The sequence below is a fragment of the Fibroporia radiculosa genome (assembly GCF_000313525.1).
Source record: "Fibroporia radiculosa TFFH 294 genomic supercontigs, scaffold667, whole genome shotgun sequence".
NCBI lineage: Eukaryota > Fungi > Basidiomycota > Agaricomycetes > Polyporales > Fibroporiaceae > Fibroporia > Fibroporia radiculosa.
The window spans coordinates 55,563-82,917 of record NW_012133230.1 but is presented as its reverse complement, the minus strand read 5'-3'; the positions used below and the strand labels follow the sequence as shown (position 1 = coordinate 82,917).

The window sequence follows — 27,355 nt, the reverse complement described above, 5'->3', positions numbered from 1 at the left end:
GCAAGTCTCAACAAGCGATGTCTCCTGAGCCACTTCAGCTCAAGCTCTCTCTTCTCGGTCACCTGTTCCACCATTTTCGGTTCCCATCCGAACATCTTGATCATGCGGATCACAGAAATAGCTGGCGACAGGAATTCAGAGAAAAGACGCAATTGATCTTAAAAATGCATACATTCTGTGACATTTTGCACTCGCGCATCCGTCTAGCAGGAGTATATGTTAGGCAGAAAGGGGCTAAGAAGTGAAGATTTACCTGTTTCATTTTCTCTTTCTGGGCACTCTTGATATAGCTTGCAACCTTCCCTGGGATGGGGAATAGTATAACGATAGTAGCTAGCCCAGCAAAGGCACTACACAACAAAATTTAGTGACGAAAACAGTGATAAAATAACAGGCACTGACCTCCATCCGAGAACAACATAGAGGAAGTAAATACTCAAAATAATCTGCAAAGGTACCTCCAATACTAACAACCTTGTTCAGAAGAAGCTGGCATACTCGCTCTATATCACACTTACATATTAGTAAAAGATCCCTCGCATTCTCGAGAGAACCAAGATCCGAGGTGATGAGATTATTGATCTTTCCGGTCACGTTCTTCTGCTCCCGCCTGTTGTTAGAGCCACTGCCGACTGACGACGTGTCATTTGACTTCTGCTTTCCCTTCACTGAGACTTCGTTTATCGACGTTTCTGAAATTTCAGCCTTGATTCGCATTCGCAGTGCATGGTTAAAAACCAAGTGGGTAAGAATCGCCTCAGTGCGAGTTAAAACGGTAGTCTAGCATTAATTATGAGCTAAGATTGGTCGAGTTATGACAAACAGGACTTACCCAGGGGAGCATATACATTGACAAGGTGGAAGCACGCAGGAATGGGCCCAAGAACAATGATAATGCCCATATCCACGGGCGCACAATGGCACCTTCACCCCCGGTTTCCATGAATCTATGGCCACTCGTCAGTTCGCTCTGAGTGAGCGATCGAAATAGATAGCGTACAGAAGTAAGTTTCTAATTCCTAGAGGACTCAAAAAATGTGTAAATGTCTGTTCATTGTCAGCATTCATCACCAAGACGTTGATGTATCCTTTACTGACGTTTGCTGTGATCGCACAAATCATGGTAAAAATCTCCCAGTCTATAACCAAGTAAGAAATATACCAAACTTGGCGGGAGAATCTCTGCTTACAGAACACCTTGATCAGTCCCCAGCCTATATGTCTCCGTTTATTCGTCATTTGAAACGGATCAAGTTCCTGAATAGTGAAAAATCAAGACTCTCTCTAATGGTACAATCACCAAACGCACCTTAGATGTCTGTGCAGACAAATATTGGGATTGATCCGAGTCGGCTAACGGAGGGAACTTGTCAACAGGGAGGTGAGGAAGTCGATAGGCGTCAACGATGGTCTTATCCAACCAAGAGTACAGTATCACAGATAGCAGAGATGCAGTCTGTTCAGGACTCGGTTCCGTTGGTGCGCCCTAAATCAAGAATGCTCAAATCAAATCCCCCCAGAATGAGGGAAATAGCTACTTTAGGATTAACAGGCACATAACGCCGTGGCACGAGTAAGGGGACGATCACAGCTCCAAAAGTGAGGGTGACGACTTTGGCCCACAAAATACGTCCTTCTACAGCATCCATAGGGATCAGAGTAAACGTCACGAGGGGCCAGACATCTCGATACATATACACCACCCAAGCGGTAAGCAACACGGCATTGAGATGACGAGAAGCGATTACGGTTGTCGCTGGTTTGGCTAGCATTGTCATAAGGGCCAATATAAAGGTGTACATCTGTAATGTGACATTTGATACCCAATGTCATACTCATGAAATAAAGTACTTACAAAAGTTCCACATAGCCCAATGTAAGGCCAGATCGTGCTTACGCCGATCCCATACGTTTCCACAGGCTTCCTGACAATTACTGAGTACAGAGACATGCTCAGCAAAGCGAAGCACGCGAGAGCTCGAGCAATATTGAAGGCCAGAATAGCCATGCCACTCTGGCGTCCGACTGTAGACGCATTGTTTTCTGCTAAGTCGTCGGCCCGTAAGACACCAGCAGAACTGGTATCTTGGGATTTTGATATCCTCATGCGTGCAAGGAGACCATGAAGGGATGCTATGATGACAGACGCAGTCGCCGCGTATGCGGGGAAAAAGAATGTGTTTAGGTAGTCCACGCTACGACTACACGAAGTCTCTACATCAGTGTCATTTTTCGAGCGGCCAGAACACTCACTGCGCCGGTAAGCTCTCGATGAGTCCGAATATTAAGAATGAGTCATTGCTTCCATGTTGAGCAAGAACAGCCTGCGATACGTCCGGGACGAACTTCGCCATGCAGTGCTGAAGAGGTTAAGTAATGCACGATAGCTGGGGAGTGCCTAAATGACTCGGCTGCGTCTGCGAGTCTACATCTGCTCGCGTTCGAGTTAAATACATATGACCATCAGGCTGTTGTCGTGACGCCTAGGACGCTGATGGCAGGAACCTCCACACTACTGGAGGTTAGACTGGAACACCTGATATATGATAAGCCGACCGTGGTAAAACCCGGACGCTATATCCATGCCATGCCACACGGAATGTCAGAGATGACTCGAAGCGAGACAAATGTAACCGCGACTTCGACGACGGCAAATAACATATAATCAATAGGGAACTGGGGGTTCGAATTCCCTCGACCGTTTGAGTTTCAAATTCACACTTCAGCTCCACATGTACCACAGCACTGGTCTCGTACCCAAACCACAGCACTGCATCGCCCGGAGCGTACCTCGGTGCCGGATCTCACGTCGAGTCAGAGATCCACATTAGACTCGCAGGCCAGTCGGACTTAGAACATGTTCTTACCGTTTTCGTTGATTCTTGCTTTTAAAAAAAGGAGATTCTGAGTGCGAAAACGAAGAACACGTTCTAACGACTGGGCTGACTTGACTGTGGATTGTACTTCGAAGCGTGAGAAAAAGGACTGAATGAAATCGTCGCGTTCTCTCTTGAATGCACGCAGAGCAGCTCAAGCTTCGTATATATTTCTTCCCCCAAAAATAGCCACGGATTGTGTATATACCAATCAATACATACCATATTCATCCAGCTCCGGGTCTTCCGCAGTCTCCAACGCAAGCAATGCCTTGGGAAATCCGCCGTTTTCATCAAGAGCCCTGAAGTAAGGATCAAGGTCAACGGCTGGATGCTCTGCATCCATATCCCATGCATCGTCTCCAACCTCATTTTCGAGAGCGACTGGTAGGGCATGAATGCTGCCATCCGCTCCCGACCCTGAATAGCATTCGCCCACAATGGGAGCACTTCGTGCTCGGGTTCGAAGTTGCGACATGAGGGAATTGAACTTGTTCAGCGGTCCTCCCATCAGATTGATGCCCACATTGACAATATTGGGGACCATAGGCTTCTCAGAGTCTATGGTCCACCCCGGTTCGATCACATAAACGTTATGTTCGTGTAGTGAGCGCATAAGCTCTCGGATATCATGGTCCAAGTTTGGTATCGTGTGCTTCAATCCTTGGTGCGTGCCAAGCTCTTCGTTAACGCGTGTCATGAGTTGGTGCAGAATATCGATGCAAGGCGTGACCATACTGAGCCATTGCCACGAAGCATTACTCCCGTGCGCACTGTAGACGAGCTAGCGCCAGACAGATCAGATATTCAGCAGGGGCATATACCATGATTATCGGCGTACAGTACCTTTGCCTAATAATTGAGATGCTCTTGCATTAACTCTACTTCAACGAACGCGTTCGGCTTTCCGGTGGGATTCACTAGCCAATTTTGTAGTACGATGTCACTGAATAGCCAGCCAACTTGAGTAAGTACACGTTCGATTGAGACGATGACGCACAAACGCACCGCAGTGGCGCAGGCCAGACATGAATGATGTTGTGTAGCACGAATAGCATTTCATATTGAAAACGATGAATGAACGATCATCGCAGTGCGTTCGTCGAGCAGAGCACCCGCTCGATTTCTTTAGGTCCTTTTTCTCACGCCTCGACGACCACACCCAGGCGAGTTAGCCCAGCCGTTCTGACGAACGAGCTGCTTTCGCAGCGCAATTCAAAAGTCAGAACAGCTGGGTACAAGCCTAGACCCACATCAGTCACTGCTGTCTGGGTGACGCATGCACTGATCGCAGTCGTGCGTAACCCAATACGCACTGAGTCTGGGGTGATCAGCTCAAGTTCAACTCGATAACGCAGCTTAGTCGGATAACAAGAACTACTCGTTTAAAACAGGCTTACGCGTTCCATGGGAAAAAAATACAAGATCTACCCAATCTGAGTATTTATGAAGAGATCAAATAGATACGCCAATTAAAGTGGAATATCAAGCGAGACTTGTGAAAGTACCATGTTGACACCAACCATAACGCATTCATTCTTCCCAATGAGCTCCCACTCTTTCTCCTTGTATGTCGTCGGCTCACTGGCCACAATAACATGCTCTCCATGCTCGCTCTCATCTCCTAAGTCACCCTGCCCACTTTCCTCTACATGATTAGGGTGCCCAGGATACTTTCGATTGAGTGTAGCGCCAGCTCGCGTGGATAAATACAGTGAGGGCGGATGCTCTGTCGAATGATTGCGAAATCGAATGGCTAGAAGCTGTGTGCCGTCCGTGACGACGCAGTTCAAGCTCGACGCTTCGACCTGCGCACCAGCCCGGCCCATCACTTGGTTTTGGATCTCAAGTATCCTAGTGATTGCTCCCTCAAACGCACATTTCGCGTCGCTGAGTGGCTGGGAAGTCATCCACGCCCTTCCCCGTCGATTCTTGTCCAGGTATGTAAAGAACAGCGCGGCGAAATGCTCCGAGTCTGTCGTCCCTTTGACTTGTTGCAGCGCCTCGTCTGAGATAGCCAACAAAACTTCGCGCTTAATCTTGTCAAAATGCGCGATCGACCCGTTATGCATGAAAAGCCAGCGTCCAAACTGGAACGGATGGCAATTATGTTCGTTGATCGCAGATTCTCCGCTGGCAGCTCGGATATGCGCAAAGAGGGCGTGAGTAGAGGTATTGGCGCAGATCGATTTATAGATGGAATCTGTCATTGGCTGGCGTATGGACTTATACAGTGCTGGGTAGGGTCCATCGCATTCTCCATACTCAGCGCGGGTGGATGAGTACCTGAATGAAGCAACTAGTGAGCAAAAATACTTGAAAATCGAGTAAGCATCACATACCAACCCATCCCTAAGCCATCCATGTCATAAGCGCTGTTGCGAGTCATTATCTCTGCCTTTGTTAGTTGCTTGTTTACATCCGGCTCATAGTGAGATAAACCAGGCAAGTAGCGGTCGTGCACCTGATTAGATAAAGAGTGTGCAGGAACGATGAGTACGTCTTCGAGTAGGCAAGGCTCGGACTTCGACAAGTACGCAAACCACCGGCACATCTTCGTGATTAGAGGACAGAGTATGAACTGACATCTCGTTGACGTACTACTCGATTTATGGGGCCTAGCGGCTGTCAAGAGATTGCGACGCCAGGCGCTTTCACCTCAGGGGCACTAGAAACCCAGGGGCTACCGAAACCAACGGGGCGCTTGAAGTTCTTACAACGTGTGAGCGGGTCGAGAGATCAGGATAATACCTAGCTAATCCGGAAGCGGATGCATGTGCTGGCCACTCACGAAATTGTACGACAAGTTTGTTCTCCCTCACCACTACTCCGCATGGCATTAGTATTCCAATATGAACTCCCCATGCGGATAGTCGCGTCCGCTCAAATTCGAGCACAGGAAGATTGTTCCGAGCCATAGGAACGATATTCGTCAGACGTCAGCTGCAGTGAATGGCATGAATAATTATCATTAGACTGTGAGCCTTAAGTAGGAGGTGTAGCCCGGTTCACAGGCGCTTAACCGCCTTCCCAACTCGGAAAGTCCCGAATAGCGCTGCAATCCCTCTTCCATCCACAAGAACAAGAGTCGCATTCCCCCAACATCAAGGTGAGTCTTTTTGGCACTGGCATCGAGCCCTAGTCGTTTTTGGGACGAAGTTTTGCTGCTGGGGGATATCAGAATGGAAGAAGTGGCGAAGAGAATGGGTGGATGCTGTGGCCGACAGTGGGATGACAGATAGAGGTCGGGTGGTGTATCGCTTTGGCGGAATGTCTCCTGCAGCCGTGTGCAGAGTGGAGGTTTGAAAAGGAAACCAGCTGGCACCCATTCTTTCATTCTCTCTACCCCTGGCTTTCTATCTCAGGATTACTGACGACCCGAATTCCCCTTAGACAGGGATATCCAATGGCGTCAACAAAGACTGCGAAGGGGAAGGCGCCTGCTAAGGGTGATTTTTTCGCTTGAATGTCCTATATTGCATCAGTCTGATCGTGTTTCTTCAGCATCATCGAAAGATGCTAAGGCCAAGGCAGCAAAGAAAGCGGCGTTGGCGGGCACGCATGCGCACGGCGCGCGCAAAACGCGCTTTTCTGTCTCCTTCCGCCGCCCTAAAACTCTCCGTCTCGCCCGTGATCCCAAGTATCCTCGCAAGTCTATTCCGCATGCACCCCGGATGGATCAATTTCGGACTATCGTCTCGTAGGTACTTCTTCACTGAGTAACGAGGCAGATCTGACGCGCATACCAGGCCATTAAACACCGAGTCAGCAATGAAGAAGATTGAGGACAACAACACTCTCGTTTTCATTGTTGATATCAAGGCGAACAAGCGTCAAATTAAGGACGCTGTGAAGAAGCTGTACGATGTACAGGCGGCCAAAGTTAACACGCTCATCCGGTACGATGTATACTGAATATAGATTGGTATAGTGCCTGATGGTGTACTTCTAGCCCTGATGGCAAGAAAAAGGCATATGTCAGGCTGACCCCAGACCACGACGCATTGGATGTCGCGAACAAGGTTTGTCTTGCTTTTAGATGTGTAACAATACGGTATAATACTTGTTACATAGATCGGCTTTATCTAAGCACATGCGGAACTGAGTTGCCAGCATCCGTCCTGCGGCAGTGTGGCCGCCGCATCATTGTGTCCTATACATTTGATCATGTCATTGTGTATGCGTTGTTCATGCCTACAAGTTATGCTGTTTCCTCTGCATCGAGCGACGCTGCCTGCCACTGAGACTGCTAGTTCCCAAACTAGTCTCCCCTAGGCAGCCCCTTAAAGAGCGACCTCAGAGTGTAATGCGGACGGTACTTGAGAGCAAATTGGAATCAAGAATTATGATAGAGACAAATCTGCCATGTCGGCCGGGTGATAGATGCTGATCTGAGATGGTTCCTTCCCGTGTGAATATCTGCACAGCTACGCTCGGCTCGTGTCCCCAGTGGACGAGGGCCAGCGAGGTGGACGAGCTGGAACACAACGCTGACCTCCATTCAAACAATCATCTGTCGAGTCTCACAGTTATGACATTAGACTGTTCAACGCCGGGGTCCACGTGTGAACGTTGTCTGATCGTCGGACGCATCTGAACTTTGGCTGGACGACGCGCGCCTAAATTGGCAAGTCTCAAATAAGAACAAAGCATCTTGCCATCAGAGCCCAACCGTCGCAACCAGTCGCAACCCAGCGCGCAACCCCGACTAACTTATTCCTTCCCGTCCCTGTCTCACCGACCCTCTTGTCCTCGTCCTCGACCTGCCCACCATAGCAGCACCACGCTCGTTCCATCTGGCAGACACTCATCAATTGTGTCTCGCCTTCCTTGCTTACTAGCAGCATAGCAACGCACTGCTTGAATTTTGCTCGCCTCGTAACCAAGACCAGCACCTATGTTTTCCACCTTCCGCCATCTTCTCTTAACTGCCTTCTTGTTTGCTTTCGTTCTCCAGCTTTCTCCTGTATACGGGTTTACGCATTCTTCCTACCGTGCTTCCCATGCGCGACGTTCTCTCCTCAACAGACGCTCTGAAGCCGTGGAGCCTGGGGATGGCGATCCCCTGGGCTTCGGTGATAGTAGTGATCTAGGATCGTTAGGTGAGCATCATTCGCCTCTTAGAAGATATTATTGTCTCTTTGTTTTTGCGAACGTTCCGCTATAGCTGTGGTCTGGCATGGTACAGCCTGACAGCGTATTTTTGCATGGTCAGGGTCCTTCGTACCCTGTCGGGGTTCAAAGTCGACATTAGCTCTGTGACGTGCCTACACGCATTCTCTCTGCTGCATTGTGCTATGTTACGTGATTGTATCGACCGGGTATCATTCACGGGTCGACGGTAACATTTAGAACACCTACCCTGCCATGCCCTTGCGCGCTTCGCGCAGGCTACTTTCCTTTCGGCAGGTTATTGTTCAATTCTCACCTTTGTGTGAGACGCTGTCGTTGGCATGGAATTTTGTAGGTGCATATCATTCTGTGCGCAAAGCAGAGGATTCATTGGTCGTGGATCATGGCGTATGTGCGATAGACCTCCACAGATATTCGAAAGCTTGTCCTGCATTGTCCTCGAATGTCAAATTTTATCTCGTCTATTTATACTCCATTCAATTTTATCCCTACAATATCACTATTGATCAGGTGTTGACCATCTTTTTTGATAGTCAATTTTCTCGGCTCCGGCGTCAGTCAAGTGGGCAATGCTTTAACTGGTACTACAACAATGCCAGCCGCGACCTCGACACCACCAGACGCAGGTTCGGGGACATCGATTGGGACAACTTCTACCCCTTCACCCGCAGCGCCATCTTCAGCTGCCCCTGCCAACGGAACCCCGACTTTTGGCGTCCCTCCAATTCCTGGTACCAGCTCAGCGGGTAAGATTGTTGGGACAGGATCTGGTACGCCGTCGTTACCTACGACTGCAAGCACTGGATCTAGTGCACCGTCGCCGCCAGTGACCTCTAGTGTTCCCACTGAGGCCTCATCCTCGCCCTCGAGTCAGGGTAGCACGTCATCAGCGTTCGATGGTCCCTGTCTACTTGGCCTCATTGATTGTCCTACTACAAGTCCGAGATCCTCCCCAGCATCGACGGGTGCCCCTAGTGATGGGTCATCGTCACCCGCGCCCACGAGCACTGGGTCTAGTCTATCGTCGCCGCCTACGACTAGTGCTGCTACCCGGACTTCATTATCGCCCTCGAGCCAGGGTAGCGCGTCGCCAACGACCGGTGATTCTTGCATTCTTGATCTCTTTGGTCATTGCTCCTCTAGTACAATCCCGAAGTCTTCTCCAGCATCAACAGGTTCCAATCCTGGTACGTTGTCGACGCCGACGAGCTCAGGTACTGCGACGGACACCGCTACCACGTCAGGCGCCCCCAGTAGTTCACCTGCTAATTCGTGCTCCCACGGCTTCTTCGACATCTTCGGTAATTGTACCCCTTCCAGTTCTTCTCCAACATCAACACCGACCTCGTCAGGCGCTTTGACTTCCGCATTGTCTTCGCCGGCTGTGTCGAGTCCTAGTGTGGGTGCGAGTAGTACACCGTCAACATTACCGACGTCAGCAGACCCATGCCTACTTGGCCTTCTAGGTGAATGCTCAACTGGTAGTTCCACTGCGACTGCATCAGCTTCGCCAACTACTAGTGCGGCGGCTTCATCCGGTATCACTTCCGCCGCTCCAACGACGACCTCAAGTCCTACTAGCGCGAACATGAGTGGTACGCCGTCGGCATCGCCGACGTCAGCAGATCCATGCCTACTTGGCCTTCTAGGTGAATGTTCAACCGGAAAATCCACTGCGACTGCATCAGCTTCGCCAACTACTAGTGCGACGGCTTCATCGATCATCCCTTCCGCGGCGCCAACGACGACCTCAAGTCCTACCAGCGTGAATACGAGTGGTACGCCGTCGGCGTCGCCGACGTCGACAGACCCATGCCTACTTGGCCTTCTGGGTGAGTGCTCAACTGGTAATTCCACTGCGACTGCATCAGCTTCGCCAACTACTGGTGCGACGACTTCATCGACCATCCCTTCCACGGCGCCAACGACGGCCTCAAGTCCTACTAGCGTGAACACGAGTGGTACGCCGTCGGCGTCGCCGACGTCGACAGACCCATGCCTACTTGGCCTTCTGGGTGATTGCCCAACTGGTAATTCGACTGCATCTGCCTCGCCAACTACTAGTGCGACGGCTTCATCGACCACTACCTCTGCGACGCCAACGACAACCGGTTCCTGCTTGCTTGGCGATCTCCTTTGCTCAAGTTCCCCGACAACCATGACGACCTCAGGCTTTTCACCAAGCCCCTCTCCGGGTAACACAACTACAACTGTGCCGACGACTTGGTTCAACTCCACTACCCCAACGGGCCAGACTATTGTAGCACCTACTTCAAACACTACAGTCAACATTCCCACTACAGCGGCGATCAATACTACCGTTCATTCGGCACCCACTCCGCCCTCAACTTCGTGAGTTCAGTGTCTTATTAATTCTTAATCATTTGATTGAACGGTACAACTAGTCCGACGACTCTGCCGTCGCCAAGGTAAATTTTACCGATCTCCTCACGTAATGTCATAATAATAACAATTTAGTCACAATTCGACGGGTCCGACGTCTGTCCTACCATCGCCGAGGTAATTCATATTGATCTACTTACATGATATCGTGTTTACAATATTTTACAGTCACAACTCGACCAATACTACGACGCCCCTGACGACTAGTGCCAGTGCTACAACGACGATTATAAGCTTCCCAATGAATGCTTCATCGACTTCGTTTATGTTCAACTTGTCGTCCCTCACAACTGTTTCGTCAACTCCGAAGGTTACGCCGTCGGTGGCACCGCAATACTCATTCTTGACGGATTCTTCCCTGATAGTTGCATCTCCGACGACGACAGCTACCGCGAATTCTTCATCCTTGACCAATCCTGATCAGCCAACGACGACGATTTCCATCCCCTCCGGCGAGAGTACGGCTACCTCTACCCCTTCCGCCGCTCCTCTTCCGTCTGGACTTGCGGAGATCATATACCCGGTTGGAGGTTACTCGAGTAGTCAGGTTCCATCGAATTACTCGCAGATCAGTGTCCTGTTTGAACCATCTCTGAATTGGGTGACAGTCGCGAACAACACGGATTCATCGCTGCAGATTTTTGCATGGATGCCCGCCCTTCTATACACATCTTTAAACATCAGCTGTAAGTCTACACTAGTAAAGAAGAAATGCTATGTGTATTAACCCGTATTTTTTCTCAGCAACCGAGATCATGCAGTATGCGTTGCGAGTCTGGGAGCCCAGTTCCTACACAGGTCCTGCGGATGAATACCAGTTGTTGACCCTGTATATCGCCTGGATCCCAAGCAATCAGGTTGTTAATCTCGCACAGCAGATCAGGAATCCGAAGTCGAGCTTTTACACTGCTCTTCCCAGCCCTTACAGTGATTTGGCAGCGCAGGTGGACCCCTCGTTTGCGGTGGATGAGGACTCGAGTTCGAATCCAAATGGTGGCGGAGGCGGTAATGGCGATGATTCGTCTCCCGACAGCGGTACCACAAGCTCTTCGTCGTCCAAGACTAGAGAGGACGCAATCATTGGGGTCGTCAGCTCGTTGGGTGGTATCACAGTCATCGTCCTTATTTTCCTTGTGATTCGCGCCGTCAAGCAACGTAGGGAGCTGGCGCACAGGCGTCTGATCGAACCCACCGACAACGCGGAGTACATTGGTGCTAGGCCGGAGGGCCAGGACTTCGACCGTGACAGCTTGGGGGGGCAGCGCAGAAGGAGTTTCTACTACGCCGCCGATTCGTTGCGCGATGCCGATGTCGCTTATGGTGCACCGATGAGCCCGGATGCTGGAATGAGGGAGCGCAGAACTGTTATGCCAGGAATGATTTCCACGCCGATCTTGGGAGAGAACTCGTTGAACTGGTAGATGCCCCCACAGGTTTTTCTCTTCTCGTCGCCTATGGAGTGCTCGATCGCTATTTGCGAGGATGATTAGATACCACAATCAAAACGATATCGTTCTCGGCTACTTGTTTTATGCTGTGATTTAGGTTCTGGTTTGGGTTTGTGCGAGGATGCTACGTGTACCATCCGTGCTGTGTGCATTGTCGTAGGCTTACTGAATGATTGTAGGTGCCTGTCGCGGATGTCCTCGCCGTTCCTATCCTGCGTGTGTTCCATTGCTATCCTGGTTTTCAATTTTCTTCCGCGCTGCAGTCGTGTCTTCTTACCTTCTCTTATTTATGTAATTCGGACAGTAGCAGATCTTGACTTTGTTTCTAGGGCCACTGTCCATTAATTGGCCATTTCTTGCGCTGGCAGCCGCGTCATGTGTGTATTCCTTTACCAGGTTTGTTACAATGATCTATTATAAAATCCAACATGGTTATCCCTAGTGATCACATTTGTTTAACTTTCACGAAGCGCGTTATTGAACATTCAGCTATCAGTTGGATTGATTTCAAGTGTGGCCCGGGGTCGGAATAATAATGATCTCATACGCAGCGGCAGGGTAAACTTGGACAAAGTTTAACAAAGCGAGGAGTAATGACCGGGATTCGATCGAGGAATTTGAAGATCGCACGGGGTCGATCGCGTCTGATGATAATTTAACAAAAGCCTGCTGCGGATTCGACTTTTCGGCAGTCAGCCTTGTGGTCAGCATGCGACAGCTGCGACACCGTCGTTCTCCGGACCCGTTACCGCGCCCGCAGCTCATCGACGTCGGCTGTCCCTCCTTTACTGACTCGACCATGAGCGCTTCAGATTCTCCCGTGGCTGTCTCATCCATCCACCATGTGCGTACGCGCAGTCGTTACGCGTTTGGACCACTGCGCAATGCGTAGCAAGCGATCTCGGGGATGGCAACATAGACCTTAATGTCGTTCTCCTCATCACCCCGGTTGCCGAGCACCTTTTCAGTCGCTGCGAGCTCAGCTAAGAGCTATTCATGACGATGGCTGAGGCAGTGTATGTGAGTGCGTGAGTTTGCAAAGAGGGCAGAAGCTCTTGCCACACAACTACAAACAACCTTCCTTCCCACTGGTAAGCTGTGCCACAAAACGATCAAGCTACGGCTTTTTCAAAACCTGCTGCCTCCTCATCTCTTATTGCTTGAAATGATTCTTCAAAGCAGGATCTAATTCAAAGAGATCTGACTTGTGGGATTTTACGTATAGTTTCGCATAACCGGCTTCTCCTTGTCTGACTTCGTGAAGCCCGAAGTCATCATATATACTCGTGACGATTATAATAGGTCCGAAGGGCAGGTAAACCAAGTAGAACGCATCACGCAGTCACTACGCATTGTTAGTAGCTCAAACCGCAGATTGGGCCGATGCCGCCCGTTCCCTTGTCAGTGGCCACATGGATTCGGAAGGCATTTCTATACGATTGCTGCGGTCCTTCTAAGATGACCAGGGTACTAGGTATTCGCAATGAAACGATGTGATCGTGACGCACTGCGGAACTGGTATGTACTTTATAAACGAATATGATTTGTTTCCGAGCTGGCATCGCGTTTCCGCTGAAACCACTGAAGTCGGCTCCATGTCTACCACGGGCTCAGAATCTGGACCATCTTCATCAACGAGTCGCAGAGCTCCACGTAATTCTGCCTGTTTAAACTGTCGGAAGCGTAAATATGTGAGTGCCATCTCGTATCAAGTGCTCTAGTCGGCTGTTGACAGCATACAGAAATGCGATAACGTGAAACCTGTGTGTGGACCATGTCGTCGCTCACGCAGAGAGGCGGAGTGTGAGTACCTCGAAGGTCCTCAACCGAGCCGGACTCAGGTACTAGAAGAGCAAATATCTCGCTTGGAGGAACGAGTGCGAGAATTGGAGCGCCCCCATCTACGAGCCCATCATCCTACTCATAGAGAGTCACCTCATCAAATATGTAAGTCATACCTTCTCCATCATCTCCTCAATGGCCTCTCATCCGTCACTAGCACAGGAACCGTCCAGCAGGGCTTATGAGAGCCCGGTTGCGGCAGAGACGGGGAACATGTCTGCACGGCAGCTAAGACAGGCTGCGAGTATGCTATCAGCATCTTTAGCTGCAGCTCCCGAACCGTCTGCAAATACAATTCGTACGATGTGAGCTATCAACTCTTTTGTACATGGTGTTCCATTATTTAGTATCCGACAAACCAGGACCAATATCTTCCTTCTCTATTCTGATAGAGTCGGATTTTTCTTGCATAAAACACGGTTCAACGATTTATCTTCCAGGGCTATGAGCGAGCCGCAAAGATCCCGAGTTTCACCCGCTCTTCTGAACGCCGTATATCTTTGGGGTGTTCGTTTTGCTTCTCTATCCTCTCTCTTGGTCTATGAGCCTGTGTTCCTCCAAAGGGCGACTAGGGCGTTGGCCACTGCTTCTGCTTACATGCCCGTATACAATGTCACACACACCATACAAGCCCATGTACTTGTCGCAAACTATCATCTATGGTCGGGGCGCCGCGCTGAGGGACAGCACCATCGCAGCGCAGCAGTTGCCCTGGCGCTCAGCTGCCGTTTGTATCAGATCAGAGGTCTTTCCGGTTCTCCTCAGGGTTCGAACCCAAGTCACACAATGACACTCGACTTGCCACAGCCAAAAGACGCTATCGAGGAGGGGGAGCGTATCAGTGCATTCTGGTACGCCTTCATTCTCGACCAAATATGGAGTTCGGCTAGCCAGATGCCTCCGCAAATGGACACTATGTCCGGGGTACAGATCGACACACCGTGGCCTTTGCGGACCGAAGATTATGAAGCCGTACGCGCGCCCTAGCAGGTGTCCAGACTGTGGACTTAGATCATCACTTTCCTAGGGCATATTAGCTACGAACATGCGAAGCTCGCGGACGGTGGAATCGTTCCTTTGCGAAACGATAGCACTCCCACCGCATGCGACCTCTATTGTGGCTCTTCATGTTCAAGCTTCCGCCTTGTTCGGGCGTGCCGCATTTTTGGCAGGGAGGTGGTCATCTAGTCAGTGCTGTCTGACAGCTCCACTCTTCCGCCGACACTGATAAGTGATGCAGGTACTAATATGGACCGGCTCGCCGCTGAATTCGCCACACTGGATCGCGTCATTGACCACTTCATAGCCGGTCTCGCCCCCATTGAGATCTGCGCCGAGCAAGACATCGCACAAATGCTCCTGACCCACACGCTTGCCAGTGTCGCGACGATCCAGCTGCACCTAAAAATGGACTCGGCCGAGGGCTTAGCCGAGAGTAGAGCAGTGGCAGCAGCAAGGGCTGCTGCCGCCGTTCTAGACGGTGTCAGCCTTGCGCAGCTTAAGTTTGTTGACCCCGTCCTCGCGGTAGATCTATTTCCCATCTGTGCGTATATTATCTGTGTGTTAAATCTTGAGTTAGATTCTCTGGAGAACAGTATGTCGTGTGCTCGTTGACGAGATGTTGCGCCTCCGATCCGTCTATATTGGCGCATCCATGTATGGGAACCAGCAGCTGCAGTATGCACAGGCGGAGCGTGCCAAGCTCTTATCGGCTGTAAACAAAGTCATGGTGGCCATGATGTCCCTCGGCCATACATCGGTGCTGATGGGTGCGTTTCTCGGACGAGAGTTATCCTGCTGGACTACAATTAACGTCGCCTATAGCAACACAGTGCGCAAAGATCCAACAGGACCTCGCTCGCGTCGGGCAATGATATGGATCGAACGCGTTGTGGCTTGTCTCTGCGGTCATTCTCATCTCTGCTGTGGCCTGTCAGTGTTCTTACTGCCAGTGTGGCATTCACGCATTTGAATCCGACCTATCCCGTTCATCAGCCATACGCCAAATTATATTTGTACTGGTATCCCACTAATTCATTGCGAAGTATCGTATTTGTATGTAGCTTAAACCTGTATCCATATGCACCAAGAAAATTTAAAGTATAGACATCGATGTTCAAGTATATGGCAATACTATGCATCCGGCAGCCATCATAGGTCAGTATAAGCATAAAGGTGCAACAATGAATCCCATTCGTCCAACCTCATGCCCAAGGTAAACGGGAGTGAACTTAGAGAAGGCAGGTAAGAGCAAACCACCGAGCGCCGGGCAATTGATTCTAGTCATGAACCCATGTTCATCAATGCTGCTCGTCACAGATGCGTGGTATCGAATCATGGTAGTCAATTTGAACCAACCGTCCACTCAGCAGCCTGGTCCTGACACCTGCGATCGTCAGAGATGTCTCTTAGCTCGTATTCACGTGAAGACGGGGAATAACTCACGATTAAGCGAGAAATTAAACGTGATCAACCTCGGCGGCGTCTCATACATATCCCCAACAACCCCCCAAACCAAGAGTAGCCCGTGCGCTCGTTAGGCAATATTTGTGATACAGATTGCCGATCACTCCTCGGAGAGCGCGAACGAGCACTTGATAATTCGAAGGCTGCAAGGCGGGACACGTCGTTTTCTTCGCGAGAGCGAGGTAAACTAGACGTGATGGCGTTTCTGAAACTGGGACGTCGTCTGGGATCTGGGGCATGGTCGAGTATGCTTGGAGCTACCCGCCTCCGCATCGTGATTGTAGCCTCCCTGGTGGAGCCTCTCGAACGCGTCCGTTTGGGAGAGGAACCCACAGAGTTCAAGGAGAGCCGTCGAGGGTCGCAAAGAGAAGTATGTTCGTCCGCGCGGCGCCGCTTCCTAGAGCCTGACGGCACGGAAATAGCTGTGTCGACAAAGGACGAAGACTTTTGTCGTCGGTACCCTGCTTGATCCACCACGGTGCCGGAGTCGCTCGACATTATACTATCGGAGCTATGGCCATCGGAAGACTCTCCACCTGAAGATTCCTCATCAGAAGACCCTCCAGACAAATGACTTCCCGGAGAGCAGAAGTGAGCTGCAACAACATCAGGCAGCTTATCCATAGTGGACAAGAATGTCTGCAAGGGTGACAGACATCCATTGTTTTGACGGCGCAGCCTCTCTTGCTCTGCTGTGTGTCCGAAGCGTGACCGATGCTGAGATATCTCTTCCAGAGGGATGGTGAGGGGGTCAAAGTGACGCAGCAGGACGTTCAAGTCTGGTGTGGCCTCCCAGCCAATAAAATCCCTATCGCCTTCGTCTTCGATATCTGACTCAGGCGTATGAGAAAGCCGTCTGCGATCTTCATTTGCAGCTTCGCGAGAAGTGGATGGGGAAACGCAGGAGTAGCTTTGACAGTTAGGCTGTCCACAAGAGATGGCTACCGGTAGAGGTGCTCCTCCAGTGAGATCCTCGCGAGTGAAACGGCCAAGGGAGGCCTGCATCCTCGATATGGCTTGGTTTACCAGCCGCCTGTGCCGGGCACCGTTCTCCGAGGCCATCCATCGGGCCGAGGAACAGAGCTCCGCGAGCATTGTGTCCAAATACTGAGACATTGCGCGAATACTAGAAAGAGTGAGGATATATCGCGCACGAGCCCGATGCGCAGAGGCGACGAGGAGATTTCTTTGTCTGTGCACGCACACGACCTGATAGAGTCATGAACGGCTTCATAAGTAAATATGCATCAATGACGTGATGATCAATGCTTACAATAGCAATGGCCATCTGCAGAACGTCGTCGGCAAAAAATAAGCACAACTTGACCAGCGATGCTTCGATGATAGCTGTGTAACGTATGAGGATTTTGAACGCTTCATCAACCTGCGCGCGATCTTGGGTTGGCAAGAACCACGACGAGAGCGTGTGCTCATCTAGAACACGATTTCTCAGCGCATCACGAGGAAAGAGAAACATAATTGTTACGCACCATGACGGTAATAGCGGAGCAGCTCTTCAACCCGGCTCTCCGCTCTCTCAATGGTCAACACTTGAGATGGCAGAAACATAACCTGTGAAGAGGCCATGTTGTGGGGGATCGGTCGCTCAAACGCGACGTGAAAGATAGTCGCATCTTAAGAGACCCCCTCATGCAACAGCATACTTTCACAGCACGTTGAGCAAAACAATTAGCAAGCTACCAAGGAAACAAGTCGAAGTAGCAAGCGGTAGGCTGAGATTTTCTAAATAAGGCAACCGGCTAGACTGAGGCAGGCGGACACAAAAAGACACGTTGACGGCGAAGCGGAGGGAAACAATAGGACACTGACGTTTGATGTACATGTTGGGATTTCCTCCAGGAGAGCACAATGCGACAATAGACTCTACTTCAATCATCTGTCACAGGTTCGGCTATTTACCGCTGAGATCATGCACCAGATTGAGTCCGGGTGACGCTAGTCCAGCACGGCAAATTCAATATTCAAATACATGGATGGCCCACTCATGCTCCGGCGATTTGTACGAAAGCAAATAGTAAAAGTCGCCTCACTGGTGAGCCAGGATTCGACTCGGCACGGTGCCGTTCACTTGGTGGTCTGACATCACCTACCGGAGTAGGACGTGGACATTACTAGTACTATTCATTGCTAGTATCGATGCCAGATGTACGAGGCATAGTCTGGGTACTCTGCCGAAGTTCAGATGACAGCGCGTCTTTTACCATTTCCTGTTCCCCTAAGCCGCACGAATAGAGTCGATCCTGACATACTGAAAACAAAAAAACAAAAAAACAAAAAAACACATATATCGTAGAATACTTGGGAATCAAAGATACAACGATGAGCACCAACGCTACAGATCCATGAGAGAAGAACACGTTTGGATATTTCAAAGAGTGCCGACCGAAATCAGAGTCTCAAGGATACTGATGCTGTTCCGAGAGACAAGCGATCACCGGACATAACTATCAGTGTGTGTCCTAACGGGTCAAAGGCATATCATACAAGTACTTTACAAACCTTCCAGGTATCAAAAGTCATATTAAATAGCGATAACTATCACAGACCGAAACCAGAACCCGTGGAAGACGTGCTGGGTGAAATTGGGAACATGGGTGAGCCAACGTTTCGCTTTGAGTAATCGTTCGTATCAGCAGAAGACACGGTTTGGGACAACACTTCGGATGATTCGACATATTCCTTTTTGTTCCTGCGGCGTTCATTCTCGCGTACATTGAGACGAATCCCGTAACGAGAAAGATGCTACAATGGCTGTTAGGATGAAAGGAGTATCATGAAACGAGAATTGACCTTTGTAAGGTTAGTAGAAGGCCGCAGTCCGGGATATTCCTTTGTTGCATAGACTTGGAATGGTCCGCCATAACATTCAGCGAGAATGGGGTGTCCAACTCCCCCGCATATAGTGGACATGACGTCGAATACTCGGTACTGGAGAATGAATTCGCCCTCTCGCTTCACCGATAAATCCTAAGAACAAATAGCGTCAATGAGTAGGGAACCGCAATTATCAATTGGATACCCCCACCGAAAGATAATTTTCGGGGGAGATGTGTCAAAAATGGATAGACAAACTGAGAATATAAACATTAGCGTGCTCTTCCCCCTCAAATCCACGCAAGCAGCTTCGGCCACAGTTGTTCCTGCAAGTTCCGAGGTACATAGATAATCGTCGGTGGTGAGGATATGGCGTTCGCGCGCAGTTGAATCAATCCTGCCTGATGATCGAGCCAAGATGGGGGACGTCGGCACGAACAACTCCCGTGGAAAGGGTGCATATACCGTAGGGTTTGGTGCCGTTGGTGACAGGAGTGAATCACGATAGCGATCGAGACCTTGCGGAACCCTGTTGGTGTACGTGTCCGATCCTCGAGAAGCTAACGGAGCTTGGGATGTAGTACCCGAAGGTACCCTTGACGTAGACGCGTCGCGTGGGCTCTAACAGCGACAATTCAGTCATAGAAGGCTATAGACAAGATTGGGTGCAAAACGAACCACATCTGCGGGAATGAATCTCCCGGGCCGCAAGTCTCTTGACTCCAATACGGAAACATCATACAGTTCTACGTGACATAAAAGACCGAGTGTTCGGAAAGTGCTGAAGAGTTTTATGAGCATGTCTTTAATAATTGAGAAATACTTCTGTACCTGTCCGATCCTACTTCCACCTCCCTCTCGGTCGACAAAACGGGATTCATAATCTCGTACAGCGTCAAAGATACAACAGGGGGCGGATCGAGGGCCCTCCGATCCTTACGTGTAAACCTTTGTCGGTCAGTCCACTACTGGCACACACAGCCTGGCAGCCGTAAGACTCACTTTCGACCAGCGTCAGCTTTCTGCAACTCATGCAACTTGAACCTCAACGTGCGCCCCGCAAATTGACCCGTTTCGAAAAGTACAGGACCGCCAGCATACGGTAGGAGTCTCTGTTCGGTTGGAGCGTCGGTAGTCCGTATCGGATAGCGGGCGTGCAGACGTGAACGGGAAGCACCACTTACAGCTCTAGGCATATCGTCTAACATTACTGGGAGTATCTTCTGTGAAAAGGCTCGGGCAGACGCGCGAGGTGAGTTGCAGAGGGCTTATATAGGCTGCAAATCCAATAAGCTGGAGGCTATAATATCAATGTTCAGGAGAAGCGGTGGGTGTTTTAAACTTAGTATTCAGTCTTCTGCAATGCAGGGACTGTTTTCTCAGATGGGAAGTTTCCGCACACTGTATGTCTCGATAAGTGGAGTAAATGCAACAGCCTAGTATCCATATACGTAGTTCATGGAGGGAGTTAGATTCAGATGGTGTCTCGAAAATGCACATGTGACTGTGAGAAATTGGATCCCTTGGCTAGAACGCACCAAGAATGCATTGTCACTTGTTCGGGAGGTTCAGAAGAGTTACGGTGAAGAGTACGGCCCCCGTCTAGGTCTTTTAATTGAAGTAGGTTAGCAAACACCCTCGTGCAGTTTGACTACCGGAAATCGGTCATGAATCGTGCTGCTCTTATTATGTACTAGTCTTCCTAAGGCAGACCAGATACTCGCAAGCTAAGTACGGACCTCTCCAAGCGTAATAATATTGACAAAAAGTCACGGTGGAAGCTTGGCGGAAAAGCCTCAGCACCCCTCGCGCGCCCCGGAGGCAAACGGACGCCACAGGTCTTCCAAAGACTGCCCTGCCGGCGAAATCTCATCCACAGATGTCCTCGTTGTGTAGAGGCGCATGTGAATACATGGTATACGGAGGCCTTGTCGTAGGCCCGAAGATCCTTGTCTGATCGTACGTTTCCTCTGATTTCCTGTGTCGCGAGTGAAGGCAATCATTGAAACCAGTCGATTTAGAACAAATTCTTGCTCAGAACACCTTGCTGCCAAGCGAACGGCCGGCTAGCATCATGCATCTACAACGTACACGCTTAATACATCCACGTAAACGCATATGCACGTCATTTTGGAGCCCTCGGCAGTGCAGAGGGCACACTCTTGCGCATCTCGGTTTCGAAAGCTCAACTAGGATGTTCCAACAACGCCCTCGACCCAGAGGTAGCTGCTATGAACGGTCGCGCCTTTTACGTTTTGGTCAGGAGACTCAGCCGGTTGTTGGTCAAGGGACTCAACGGCTCTGCTGAGCTGCTATAAATACTCGCGCACTGGGGTATGTCTCAACTCAACGACTCGAATTTTCCTCTGTTCCTGCTTATATTGTGCAGTTCCCTAGACGTCAAAAGATGGCATCCGACGAGATCCAAGCTATCGATGTTGTCAAGACCCATCAATCCGAAAAGAGAGTCGCGTCTACGCATGCCGATAAACCTGATATTGAACATGCGTATGTCCAAGACGACCCTCGTCAATGGTCTAAAGCTCGTAGGGTAAGTAAATTCTTACGCTCGAGGCTCATTTACCCGTTGGTTGTCGTACTTACCACATATTTATCTAGCTCACGATAGTGGTGATGATATGTGCCGCAGCTTTAATAGCCGGATTTGGATGTAACATCTACAATCGTACGGCTCCATCATCTTATCGCCTGTGGCATGATACTCATTGAGCCTCGTGTAGCTGCGATATCTCAGATTGAATCGGATTTACATGCGACAAGCAATCAGATGAGCTTGACATTGTCACTATTTATCCTGGTTCAAGGGATTCTCCCCGTCGTATGGAGTGCGGTCAGCGAAATACAAGGTCGAAAGGTAAGCACCAATCGCCTGGCGTATTGTGCATTGCAAATTCATAGCAGCTGGTACTGCCGACAGATGGTCTATCTGTTGTCGATAGCTCTCTACACTGTGGGATCCATTGTGGCTGCACTTTCCAAGTCCATTCAAATTCTGATTGTTATGCGAATGTTACAATCTGCTGGGTAAGTATCACGGCAACACTTCGTTTAATCTTGACTTTATTGTATTGCATTTGCAGTGGAAGTGCTGTTATTTCTATTGGAGCTGCGACACTTGCAGACCTATATGAGCCATCCGAGAGGGGGACGATGATGGGTCTGTACTTGTGGTATGTACCTCCATATTTTCTCATGTAGCTCTACCAACTCACATATTATTCTCATCCATTCCTCGTTTCATTCTGCCCAAATTGTTGACATCAGCGCGCCTCTACTCGGACCCTCTGTTGGGCCCATATTAGGCGGCGCTCTAACGCAAGTTTTCAACTGGCGTGCACCATTCTGGTTCCTTGTCATCTTCACCGGTCTCTGCTGTATATCATTCATATTCTTCAAGGATACCTTTCGCAAAGAACGCAGTCTTACTTATCAGACCGTGTTGAAACGCATCAAAGCACATCAAGTCAAGAGTCCCTCGCATGGATCTCATGCCACCCCAACTTCAGGCCAAGTGCAATCTACGGAGAGCCCCGATTTCAAGGAGCTGAAGGAAGAAACCGCGTCCACTACGACTACCATTGTGGTGGGCGATGTCGAAGCTCAGCTCTCCACAAAAGAGGAATTAACATCTGTGACGGATATCAAGTTGACATTAAGAGACGCAAATATCATAGGTCCCATGGTTCAAGTGCTACACCGATTGAATAACGTCATAATCATAGTAGCCTCCGGTACGTTATGCACCTCACTGAATACTTCACCAAATGTCTGACCGCGTCATAAGCCTTGCTCTTTGCATTCGAGTTCAGTCTTACATACACGGCGTCACGAACGTTAGCAAACGAATACCAATACGATGCGCTCAACATTGGCCTCGTGTTGCTTGCCTTTGGAGCGGGTGAGCCGCACCTTGCGATAAGATATCGGCTCAGCTAGCTGATTGATTTATTCTGGCGTGACCAGGCGCCTTACTTGGCAGTATAGTCGGCGGACGTTACTCCGACCACGTTCTGCAGAAGTTGAAGGCTCAAAATGGCGGAAAGGGCACTGCTGAGGCACGCAATCTGTGTAGTGCTATGCCTTGACGAGCATTGCGCTCATTTCTGGTTTTGCACATACAGATGCGCCTGCAGAGCACCATGCTGCCCATGGTATTTTTCCCGCCTTGCGTCGTTGCATACGGATGGATCTGTGAAGAGCATGTTCACATCGCGGCAGTGTGTGTGATCCTATTTTTTTCGGGTTTCTTCATGATGTAAGTCGACGGCTTGCTCCATTGTGTTCTTGTTAAATGTACTTATATGCATCTTTCTAGATCCATTTATTCGAGTACTCTTGCATACATTGTTGATGCAAATGTTGGTCGCTCCTCTTCGGCCGTTGCTTGTAATAGCTGCTTCCGTGGTATTCTAGCCTTCGTCGCCGCAGAAGTTGCGGTTCCACTCCAGGTGTGTCTCGCTCTTACTCCTTAGCCTGACATTCGTTCTTAACCGCACTTCCTCGTCCCAATCACGCCAAGGATTCTATCGGTGATGGTGGGTTATACTCAATGTGGGGGGGACTTATGTTCGTCTCTGAGGCGCTACTTCTGCTCGTATGGTGGAAGGGTGCACAGTGGCGAGAGAAGGCCTTGGCCCAAGAAGCAGCTCGGTAGGTCCCAGTTTAAGCTTCACCTCTGAATCGCACAGAATCTCGCAGCCCTGGGAGGTCTGTGGGGAAACGAAGAAGTAGTATAGGTTTTCTATGCACGTCCCCCATTCATGCTGGCGTTCATGAAGGATATTTAAATTGACACTTGGATGATAAAATGGAGGACGGTATTATGGTATCATGTTTTTATCGTATAATTTACATTTGACTTCTACTTGCCTCGCCATTTTCCTCGTATCCGTGGCGGCCGCACTAGAGGCAAGTTTCTCTCCGGCTGAGACCCGAGGTTTACGGTGGTTGAAAGCTCCGATACCCCTGTAGTGTGAGAAAAAACATGCAGATTTGTATCGATCTACCCAATCTCCTCGTCTCGCACTTGTCTCTCACCGCGAGATATCTGACCAATGCCTGACTTGGACTCGTAGCAAAATATGTCGGCTTTGGTCGGTTTTCCCGAGTCACGTGCGCCCTGCAACACTACATCATCCCCCGTCGCTCCCACATGTGGCATAACCTACCATTTCTCATCTCCACCGCCTCTGGCTTGCTGGCAACGCACTTGTCGCCAGCAACTTCAGCAATGCTATCAAGACAATTAGTCGCTCTCGCGCGCGGACGTGCACTTCGCGCTGATGTGTCGCGAGGATGGTATGTCAATAGCAGCAGAGTATCGCATGTTCCCTAAGGCGACCATTTCTTCCAGGAAACTTGCTGCATCGTACGCGCAACGTTCGCAATTTCACTCCACAAACCTCCTGAAAGGCAAGTCTGGATGGTTCCTCCTCACAAACGCTATTGCTAATGATATCGCTGTCGGACCCGTGTTCCGCTAAAACAGCGGAGACTGTCAAGGTGCCGCAGATGGCGGAATCCATTTCGGAGGGTACACTCAAGTCATGGTTGAAACAACCCGGAGATGCTGTACAGGCTGACGAGGAAGTTGCTACTATTGAGACCGACAAGGTGCGTAAGGGATTGACGCTTCGTTGCATGTGCGATGCATGCCTGAAGGCTGCGAGTTGTTGAGCTACGAGTAATGTGTTACGTGTCTTAATTGCATGCGCAGTATGCATGGTGGGTCTTGTATCGTGCATAGCTGCACACATCTTGGACCATTCTCTGCGTTGCAATACACCGCTGATGCATGGACGGGAGCCGTCTATCAGACGGAGGGCGATCCCGATGGAACTACGCGTTGCCTCAGGTTTTTCGGGCTTTGCTTGTACTTGAGGACATGGCTATGATGACCTACTGCATGTCTGCTCGCATGTAATGACAGCGGAGTAATTTCATTGGGCTGATCACTGACGTGGTTGCAATAGATTGATGTTTCTGTGAACGCGCCCGCTGCGGGTAGGATAACAGAACATCTTGCGAATGAAGAAGACACCGTTAGTGTTGGTCAAGACCTGTTCCGTTTTGAACCCGGTGAGGCAACTCAAGAGTCGGCACCAAAAACCGAAGACAAGTCAGAGCCCAAGGACCAGCAGGTGGAGAAGGGTACACCGTCGCCCCCGAGCCCGGCACCCGAAGATGTACGTGCGAAAGATACAGCTGGCGTGCAGGGGGGAGAAGCGAAGAAGGAGGTGAAAGAGACCCCGAAAGCTGCGCCGGAGAAGGGCAAGGATGCGAAAGAGGCTCCATCGCCGCGAGTGGCAGGAGCGCGGACGGAGACTCGAGTGAAGATGAACCGAATGCGGCTGCGCATCGCGGAGCGGTTGAAGGAGTCACAGAACGCTGCGGCATCGTTGACGACGTTCAACGAGATCGACATGCACAGCCTGATGGACATGCGGAAGAAGTATAAGGACGAGGTGTTGAAGACGCACGATGTGAAGCTTGGGTACATGAGCGCATTCGCGAAGGCATGTTCTCTAGCGCTGAAAGAGATCCCGGCAGCGAACGCGTCAATTGATGGTGACGAGATTGTATACCGCGACTATGTCGATTTGAGCGTTGCCGTAGCGACTCCTAAGGGTCTTGTGACCCCCGTTGTAAGGAATGCGGAGGGCATGTCATTCGTCGAGATCGAAAGGGAGATTGCGGCCTTAGGCAAGAAGGTATGTCGCCTCAATCTCGAAGATGGCAAGTAGTGCCAGCTGACGTCTGCTTTGAGGCGAGGGATGGCAAGCTTTCACTCGAAGACATGGCGGGTGGCACTTTCACTATGTGCGTCATCTTGCCGCTATCTCACGTATGATTTCGCTGACCTGTATCTGCGTCTAGTTCCAACGGAGGTGTCTTCGGGTCTCTATACGGTACCCCCATAATTAATCTTCCTCAATCCGCCGTCCTTGGTGAGTAATTATTGTCAACGCTCTCGAGTCTCACGCTATCATCTCTATCAATTCCTTCCGCTTGGGATCTCTTGTGCCCTTCTTGCTCCCTTTTGTCTTAGGTCTACATGATTGTTACTGACGATGCATCGTGTTCCACATACTAGGTATGCATGCTATCAAAGACCGCCCTGTTGTAGTTGACGGTCAAGTCGTCATTCGCCCGATCATGGTTGTTGCCCTGACATACGACCACCGTCTACTTGACGGACGGGAGGCCGTTACATTCCTCGGTGCGTGGGCTCTGTTCCCTATCGTCAGTCACTGAGCTAAACTGCCATAATCATATCTGCCGAATTCTCTCCTTGTACAACGACGTGCCCATTACAGTCAAAGTACGGGACTACTTAGAGGATCCGAGGAAAATGCTCCTCGCTTAAGTCCTAGGTCTATTAGTGTTTTAATGTCTACCGTAAGATATCCACACATTTGCATATACTGTTGTCCAAACTTTATCCTTGCTGTTGGCCTGTATCGTTCTGATTTGAGCCTTTCTCCTGCTAGTGTGTAATCATTTCTTCATCGCAGCTGCTTCGAAAGTCAACCTTCTGGTATCGCGTTACTTTGGCTTGGTCACTGATCATGCCTTATGATGAAACTCTTATCCGTGCGTTGCATCTGTGCTAGTAGAGCGAGCATTGTTCTGGGGCTTGACCGGTGATTGGCCGTCATTGCTGGTCTCATGTGCAGATTTGTTGACTTGTCTGTATATAAAATTCTGAGAACAGTGGTCGGATCTTTGACTAGGAGTGGTATGTGTCGCCCTGCACATGGCTGCCTCGTTGATTAGTGTTGCGGATCGTCAAGTGTGATACAGGCAGTAATGGCAACGTTAACCATTCCCTCCGATGAAGCAATCTCTGCTAGCAACGTAGACTGATTACATGCCATTACTTTTCAATAGCGTTGTCTCACGCTGGTCGTTGTCCTCTGACATTCTACAAATGAATGCAATTTGAAACAAGCGAAATCATTGGCAGCGTACGGAGGCCGAAATCTATATGCATCTTTGCACGTAAACTGACCACTTTCATAGTGCACCTTTGATCAGTAGGCTTTTGGTGACTTTCACGCCAAGGATGCGTGAATCGGGAAGTGCATGAGGACACAGTGCGCCGTTTTTTCCCGTTGCCGGTGAGTGGATTTGGCTTCAGATGCGCAGCACACCGCGCTGTTGAGGTATTAAGTGTCGCAGATGTTGTGCCACTAAGCCTCGAGGGGTTTGAAATCGCGGGTGGAGCATGAACATATTCTTGGCTGTTTAGTTACCTTTTGCTGGTGGCCAGGTGAACTCCTCATGGGTATACTTCTCCCTCTCAGTGCATTGGATCCCATGCGGAGTTAA

At 50.0% G+C, this 27,355-nt stretch overlaps 9 protein-coding genes across 9 annotated transcripts; 5 read left to right on the top strand and 4 right to left on the bottom strand.

The window, feature by feature from the left end:
• Positions 1–158: 158 nt before the first annotated feature.
• Positions 159–3,612, bottom strand: FIBRA_01498 (uncharacterized protein; the record flags this gene model as incomplete). Its single annotated transcript, XM_012323373.1, has 12 exons — positions 159–203; positions 254–350; positions 403–466; positions 519–780; positions 833–947; positions 1,001–1,047; positions 1,099–1,139; positions 1,191–1,257; positions 1,310–1,486; positions 1,539–1,802; positions 1,856–2,214; positions 3,099–3,612. 12 exons carry the CDS (start codon positions 3,610–3,612, stop codon positions 159–161), a joined length of 2,052 nt encoding a protein of 683 aa, XP_012178763.1.
• A 736-nt stretch (positions 3,613–4,348) lies between these two features.
• FIBRA_01497 (uncharacterized protein) lies at positions 4,349–4,948 on the bottom strand (the record flags this gene model as incomplete). Its single annotated transcript, XM_012323372.1, has 1 exon — positions 4,349–4,948. One exon carries the CDS (start codon positions 4,946–4,948, stop codon positions 4,349–4,351), a length of 600 nt encoding a protein of 199 aa, XP_012178762.1.
• A 1,334-nt stretch (positions 4,949–6,282) lies between these two features.
• FIBRA_01496 (uncharacterized protein) lies at positions 6,283–6,965 on the top strand (the record flags this gene model as incomplete). The annotated part of the gene is made up of 5 exons (XM_012323371.1): positions 6,283–6,325; positions 6,381–6,576; positions 6,626–6,775; positions 6,829–6,898; positions 6,951–6,965. 5 exons carry the CDS (start codon positions 6,283–6,285, stop codon positions 6,963–6,965), a joined length of 474 nt encoding a protein of 157 aa, XP_012178761.1.
• An 808-nt stretch (positions 6,966–7,773) lies between these two features.
• Positions 7,774–11,833, top strand: FIBRA_01495 (uncharacterized protein; the record flags this gene model as incomplete). Its single annotated transcript, XM_012323370.1, has 6 exons — positions 7,774–7,978; positions 8,543–10,361; positions 10,415–10,438; positions 10,488–10,529; positions 10,581–11,098; positions 11,157–11,833. 6 exons carry the CDS (start codon positions 7,774–7,776, stop codon positions 11,831–11,833), a joined length of 3,285 nt encoding a protein of 1,094 aa, XP_012178760.1.
• Positions 11,834–14,488: 2,655 nt separating this feature from the next.
• Positions 14,489–15,576, top strand: FIBRA_01494 (uncharacterized protein; the record flags this gene model as incomplete). The annotated part of the gene is made up of 5 exons (XM_012323369.1): positions 14,489–14,674; positions 14,730–14,889; positions 14,943–15,226; positions 15,282–15,471; positions 15,527–15,576. 5 exons carry the CDS (start codon positions 14,489–14,491, stop codon positions 15,574–15,576), a joined length of 870 nt encoding a protein of 289 aa, XP_012178759.1.
• Positions 15,577–16,171: 595 nt separating this feature from the next.
• On the bottom strand, positions 16,172–17,755 carry FIBRA_01493 (uncharacterized protein; the record flags this gene model as incomplete). The annotated part of the gene is made up of 3 exons (XM_012323368.1): positions 16,172–17,377; positions 17,442–17,602; positions 17,659–17,755. 3 exons carry the CDS (start codon positions 17,753–17,755, stop codon positions 16,172–16,174), a joined length of 1,464 nt encoding a protein of 487 aa, XP_012178758.1.
• Positions 17,756–18,727: 972 nt separating this feature from the next.
• On the bottom strand, positions 18,728–20,211 carry FIBRA_01492 (uncharacterized protein; the record flags this gene model as incomplete). Its single annotated transcript, XM_012323367.1, has 6 exons — positions 18,728–18,931; positions 18,980–19,156; positions 19,262–19,624; positions 19,682–19,784; positions 19,835–19,951; positions 20,006–20,211. The coding sequence occupies 6 exons, from the start codon at positions 20,209–20,211 to the stop codon at positions 18,728–18,730; spliced, it is 1,170 nt and encodes a 389-aa protein (XP_012178757.1).
• A 1,199-nt stretch (positions 20,212–21,410) lies between these two features.
• FIBRA_01491 (uncharacterized protein) lies at positions 21,411–23,678 on the top strand (the record flags this gene model as incomplete). The annotated part of the gene is made up of 12 exons (XM_012323366.1): positions 21,411–21,554; positions 21,623–21,689; positions 21,745–21,878; positions 21,942–22,048; positions 22,105–22,194; positions 22,223–22,755; positions 22,809–22,922; positions 22,988–23,092; positions 23,146–23,175; positions 23,243–23,279; positions 23,340–23,472; positions 23,544–23,678. The coding sequence occupies 12 exons, from the start codon at positions 21,411–21,413 to the stop codon at positions 23,676–23,678; spliced, it is 1,629 nt and encodes a 542-aa protein (XP_012178756.1).
• An 857-nt stretch (positions 23,679–24,535) lies between these two features.
• Positions 24,536–26,278, top strand: FIBRA_01490 (uncharacterized protein; the record flags this gene model as incomplete). Its single annotated transcript, XM_012323365.1, has 5 exons — positions 24,536–24,637; positions 24,997–25,734; positions 25,791–25,843; positions 25,901–25,971; positions 26,118–26,278. The coding sequence occupies 5 exons, from the start codon at positions 24,536–24,538 to the stop codon at positions 26,276–26,278; spliced, it is 1,125 nt and encodes a 374-aa protein (XP_012178755.1).
• Between the last annotated feature and the right edge of the window lie 1,077 nt (positions 26,279–27,355).